Here is a 6,244-nt window from a genome sequence, read left to right on the forward strand (position 1 = left end):
TGGTGTCTGATTAAACCAGATTCAAATATTTAAGCCAATTATAAAAAAAATATTTGGTATGAGCAATCAGCCCATCAAAAGACTTCCACAACAAAAACACATTGAAGTATAATGTTCTAGCTTTACCTTTCTTCACATGGAGGTGGAACTTAAGTGTTTAATTTGTCAATTTGGATAAAATTATTAAAAGTTTTAAAAACCAGACAATTTAAGATGACCTTTAGAAAAATCCAAAGATCTGAAGCAGTTTAATTTTTTCTTTTCCTTGGCAACAGTGATGCCAGGCCCACATCCCAAATCGGTAGAAGTGGGACTCCATGAGAGGAAAATTAAAGTCCAAAAAAAAAAAAGCAAAAAAATTTTGATTAAACTTTGTGACGTCACCTGAATAGGTTTGAGAGAAGAAATGTGATCTTTTCACCAATCAGAATATTTTAATATATCAGGAAGTGGCGCTTAGGCAGACCCTTACCAAAGAAGACTAATGCTATCCTATGAAAAGGACTTAAATATAGTTTGCAAAACAACAAAGCTGTTATGATGCATTTTTATGTTGTACATTTAACCCCAGAAAATTTATTTGAATGTTTACAACAAATGTCATAATGTTGGAAGATATTTGAAGTATCTAATAGTCTTAGGATTCAATCAAGGGCGTTAAATTGGAAGATATGGCTTTTGACCACCAGATGGTACTGTTTCACCGAAATTGCAACAAGATGGAATCTGATCCATATGCAGATATTTAGTGGATCCTTAACATGTTAATTTCTATTATATCAGACAATTTGTGAGTAAACGCTCTTTTTTTTTAATTTTTTCGGTTGTGGAGTTTTAAAACACGCTTAGGTTTCAGCTCAGTCTTTCACCACACGACTCAAATGAGACAATGGTGCCTTTTATTTTCTTAAAAAAAAAAAAAAAAAAAAAAGAACAAAAAAAACATGTTGAAACAATTCAAATATAACTTCCTGGGAAGCAAAATGCTCTTCCAAGATAACAGTGGCCGGAAATATTATAATTATAATAAAAAAAAACAATGAATTTGTCAAGTAATACTAAAATAGAGCATCAAAATAAAAAATAAAAATGTTACAGATATGGAATAAACAACATGGCTAAAACGACGACACTATCTGCTACCAGAGAGAGAAAAGACAAAAGGTCCATTGCAATAAAAGAAAGACTGTCATCAAGTGCTGGGGTAAATATATATATCTGCTTCATTTGTCATGTTTACGAGCAATAAAATATAGGCCTCTGAGCTGTTACTCCTGCCTGTGTCCTGATGTAGCCTGCAAAAATATCCAGAAAAATCCAACAGATCCTGACAGTTTTTTTTTTTGTTTTTTTTTTAAAGTACACATACCGAGCGATTACGTTACATCCGAGCCGACTCGAGGTCACCATTTGTTACAAATAGTTATCAAAAGAAGCCTTAAGTTTTCATTTTTCTGCAAGACGCTCCAACAAGAAAAATGGCTTTCTTGTGTCCAAAGCTTATTTTCATATATACCACTATAAAAAAAAAAAAAAAGTCACTAAAATATACACTGAGAGGATGAAACGAGATACAAAAACAAAAGCATTCAAAATCAAATTCAGTCTAAAGCAAAGAGAAAAACAATCCTTTTTTTTCTCCTCCCCGCATCAGCTTGGTCAGCGGCACATTAAAAGCTCGAGGACGTTTTTGTGAGACGAGATGAGATCCCTCCATCTTCCTTAGTGCAGTCTTTAAAAACAAAAATAAAAAAAAACACAAAGAGGTGTTTGGTCGGCCGGGTGGAAACCCGAAATGTCTTAAAAACATTTCCAGTGAGAGATGGAAGAGAGGGAGGGGTGGTGAAGTGAGGGTGGGCCTAATGGGCTATACAAAAGGAACAGGTGACAAATAAGTTAGAATAAGTTAGTGCTGGTGGAGGAGTCGGTGCTGCGGTTTTCAGTGCAGTGCCCTCAGAAATGAGAAGAAGACGGGTGGGCTTCTGGGGTTCTGCTGTGAGGGTCACGTGATGGTGCTTCTGCAAATCATGATTGTCTTGTTCAGTTCAGTGTCTCCAAAGCAGAGGCGCCTTCAGGAGGCGGTGGGAAGAGTCTAATCTGTTCCGGTTTGGCCGTGTTGAAAGGGTAGAGTGTTGGGTGGAGGTGGAGAAGGGGGTCCCTCTGAGAACTGGAGGCTTCAGGTTGGAGATTTTAGGGTCTTTGTGGAATCTAACAGGACTCCATCTCAAGCAGAGGGCCCGTCGCTGCTGCCTTAGCTTTGCACGTGGAGAAGTTATTCCTCTTTCCTCCTGAGGAACCAGAAAACAGGAGAGGACTTTAATCATCTGCACCAAAACATTGCTCACATTCCAGACGGACACACCAGGAAGAGTCGGATCACCGCGAGGTGTCTCACCCCGCAGGCATGCAGATCATCATTCCCATCTACTCTATCCATCATTAGTGTTTTTGTTCTTGGCCAGTCAGCGGACTGAATGCAGTGTCAAGCCACGCTCTGAACTACAGAGGGGGTCAGAGGTCAGCAACAGGATGTTGGTCGGCAAAGGCTTTGAAGCAGGCCGACACGAGGGGGCTGCCGTGACCCAGCTGGCAGCGCTTCTCTCCTCCCTTCAGCCTCGCCCAAACGTGCAGCTTCTGGCTGACGTTTGAACGTCGGCTGCATTCGGCCGATGGGGAAACAGAAGGCAAAAACAAAGCTGGCTTTTTTCTTTGAATGCCCACATTATGCTTCCAGGGCAGCAGAAGGTAACAACAGCACCACTACAACTCTGATAGTTTTTAATCCTGAGTCGATTTATATATATTAGACAAACTTTCATGTGAAAGAGCTACTTTACTTTGATTCCCCTTTTGGTTTTCTGAACTTCTTTGTTGCAGGGAAACTAGTCAAACTGGAAAAATGATCTAGAAATAAGGAAACATTTCTTAAATTCAGTGTATTTACCCTTAATTTGAGTAGGTAAATTAAGATAATTAGATAATATGCACTTGAAATAAGATGATGCAATCGTGTTTTCTTATTTTAAGTGTAAACTGCCTTGTAGCATTGACAAAATATATATTTTACCTCCTGAATCCAAGAACAAATGCATTTATTTTAAGAAAAAATGACTTATCTAGATTTTTTCAGTGCACAAACTGGGATCAAGGTGTTCTAATAACTACATCTGAGTTTATAAACACTGCTTTAAAGACCTTTCTGTGTTTTTAAACTGTCTTTACAGTCCTGACCTGCATTGCTACCTCAGGTTGGGACTTTAAAGCAGTAATGGGAGATGCATCGAGTACTTTAGCAAGATTTACAAACAGAGATTGGGGAAATTTAAAGGCTTGGAGGGGTTTATAAAATGCAGCTGCAGACAGTGTTTATAGATTCAGTTCGAAACACCATTTTGATAAGAAACAATTAGCTTCATTGACTTGGACATGTGGTTCTCTCATAAAAAGCGACTAGGGTCATCAACTCATTAGGCAGTCAGCAAGAGATTTATTAGAACATTATGAATAAAAATTGCTTCATGTGGGAAAAATCAGATTGATTTAAGCTCTGCAGAAAATCAGGGACACTTCATTTAACCGTTTTTCCTGAGAACTCTTACAAAAAAAGAAAAACTGACTGAACCCAATTAGCACTTTCATCCAGTTTATTTCACCAATATGCAAACATTCATGCAGAAACATCCATATCAGAATGGGTTTGGGTTCAGAGTCAAAGGGTTCATATAGCGCCATGAGAGGAATCCTCTGTGCCACTCTGATTGGCCGTGACGAGGGTTAGCATTAAGGTAGCCCCACTTTCCAATGAAAATGAAGCAAAGATCTGGTACAAAGCAAGCTCTAAAAAGCGTTTTAGTTGAATAAATAAATCAGTTTGCGTAGTGGATATACAACTTAATATCATCGGCATAGAAATGAACATTTTGACAGAAAAAAACTTTTCTAAAATGAGAATAAATTAGAAATAGTTAATGGGGAAAAAAATGATTGAGGTCTTGATTTGGACCATTACCGGTAAGTTGATCTCATATCTTCCCTTTTTTAAAGGCATAAAAAACAGATTTTAAGCTTTTAACTTGAAGTTTGAACTGAAGAAAAGTTGAAATGCTGCCACTACCATCAAACCGTCTGTTAGCATGGTGGACTTTTCATGTTGATTTTGCTTTAAGCACAATAACTCAGTGAGCTTTCTTAGTCGGCTTTGTTTCCTCCTTATTTCTCATGCGGTCAAATGTTTTATGTTTCGTCACACCACATGCCAGATTCCATGCTTCCGGAAAACTACCCGCAGGATCACACTAAAGGATGACAGCGATGGCCAGGCTGGTTAAAAACGTTCTAAATCGGATTCAGACTCAAAGCTTTATCCAAATCGACTTTAAGAGATGCTAATGAAACTGGCCTCCGCTCCCATGCTGGGAAATTGTTTGTCAAACTCGTCTTTTCCCCCCTGTGATCTCGGCTAACGTATCAGAGTTTGTTTGTGCTATTGACAGGCTATAAGGGAGAGTTATTTTAGACCGGAGAAGCATCAAATGGAATGGGTGATCAAAGTGGAGAGGCAGAGACAGAGGTGGGTAGATGCCTCCTGTGACTGAACAGCCAGGATGAGGGGAAAAAGAAGCAACCATATTAGTTTGTTTCTCCCTTTTGGGAAAGGAGAGGGTTTTTTTGCGAGAGAAGTCGGTGGAGTCCTGCGGTTCGCTGCTTCTTTACGCCCAGAAAGTCCTGAAACCCCACAAGCAGACACAAAGCGGCAGACTGCTTTACCACATGTGGATAAAAGGGAACAGGACAGAGGCCACCTTTCCCGAGGAGAGCTGACCCCGGAGCTGCACGCGGAAAAAGAGGGAGATCTCCTGTCGCTTTTATTTACCTCCGCCGCCCTGCCTCTTTTCATCCCAGGATCTCAAAGCAGGCCTGCACGCCCGGCCCCCTGCACCCAGTTTCCTGGGGAGCGTTTTTTCCTTCCTCCATGGCAGACATGAAAAGCACCGACCTTCCTGCCTGGGGAAGAGTCCTGAGGGCTCTGGGCGACTTTGTTTAAGTGCGTTTAAAAAGAAACGGGGATAGAAAAAAGTGCCGGTGGTCACAGCGGGGGCGGTGGGTGGCTGTACGGGTGCGAAAGGCCCCAGCTTCACAAGTCTGGCCGACAAACGCTCAGATTCAGGAGCAGCTTGACCCTTCCTCACCTCCCTCCTCTGCCTCCTTCTACATTAGAGCTCAAGAATGCTCGCTGGATTCTTTTTTTGCAGGAAATGAAACGCTGCTCTGTTTAAAGGGTGAGGGAAGGTTTACACCCCCTCCTTTTTCTCTCCCCCAATGCCTTTGCCTCTACGCGACGGGCGGATGGAGGGAAGGGGGAGGAAGGAGTCTCCCCCGGCTTTTGAAGTGTGGGAGGTTAAGATAACTGGCACAGCCTCGCGCCTCAATCGCCGCTTTCACCTCGCCGGCCAAATCAAAGCATCCACAGCTGGGGCCCCCTCCAACCTCCTCAGTAACCCCCCCCCCCCAACCCAGAGCGCTGGGGTTTTTCTTTTTGGAGCCATTAAAAAGAAAAACAGAGCCGACAAATTACTCTAAAAATAAGCCGAGTGAGGAGAGGTGTTAGCAGCAGAAGCTGAGGTGCAGAGTTTAGCGTAGGAAGGGAGGAATGGGGAGGACTTTATGTCTGAGAGGGCATTCCTAAACTTCCAACCCTGCTCTCCTTCCTTCACATTTGGGCTTTCAAGCAACCAAGACTTTCATGTAATCTTGAAAGGCCACTTGATCAGTAAGTTCTGCAGGCTTTCTGAAGGCCTTTCAAAGGTTTTCTCTGGACTTTGCTCTTGCTTTTTTTTTTTTTTTTTTTTGCTCCAAGTTTCCTAAAAGTCTGGAAAAGTATGAAACCAAACAAGTTTGAGTTAAAGATGTACAAAAAGAAAAAGTTTGGATTTCCGGATTTGTTTCTTTGCTTCAACATCAGCTCATTTTCCATTTTCCAATCTGACCCATTGGGGGCAGCAGTGAACTAGAGACTTATTAGTCATTATCAGTAGAAGAAGTGAACAACTAGTGACATTAGTTAGGCCTGGTTGGAAGAAAGTCTCTTGAGGATCCCAAAAAGAGAAAGATAAGCAAAGGGATTTTGCTAGTATCTGCAGCAAATGTGGGATATTTTGTCTTTTCAATATTCCTTACAGCTCTTTTGGATCATTTATAACCAATTATTGATCCCCCCCCCCAAAAATCAAACAAAAACACAAAA

The 6,244-nt window shown here is 41.2% G+C and overlaps 1 protein-coding gene across 4 annotated transcripts in view; it reads right to left on the bottom strand.

The window, feature by feature from the left end:
* Positions 1 to 914: 914 nt before the first annotated feature.
* The window catches only part of lef1 (lymphoid enhancer binding factor 1), a 68,494-nt gene continuing 63,164 nt past the window's right edge, over positions 915 to 6,244 (bottom strand). For 2 of the 4 annotated variants that reach the window (XM_015390356.1, XM_015390355.1), the window contains exon 10: positions 915 to 2,288. In XM_015390356.1, coding sequence (XP_015245842.1) covers positions 2,209 to 2,288 — 80 coding nt within the window. In that variant the 3' untranslated portion in view covers positions 915 to 2,208. The remainder of the gene's footprint in view (positions 2,289 to 6,244) is intronic. The other 2 variants (XM_015390358.1, XM_015390357.1) reach the window with 1 other exon arrangement.

This window comes from Cyprinodon variegatus, unplaced genomic scaffold, assembly GCF_000732505.1.
Source record: "Cyprinodon variegatus isolate N-32 unplaced genomic scaffold, C_variegatus-1.0 Scaffold494, whole genome shotgun sequence".
NCBI lineage: Eukaryota > Metazoa > Chordata > Actinopteri > Cyprinodontiformes > Cyprinodontidae > Cyprinodon > Cyprinodon variegatus.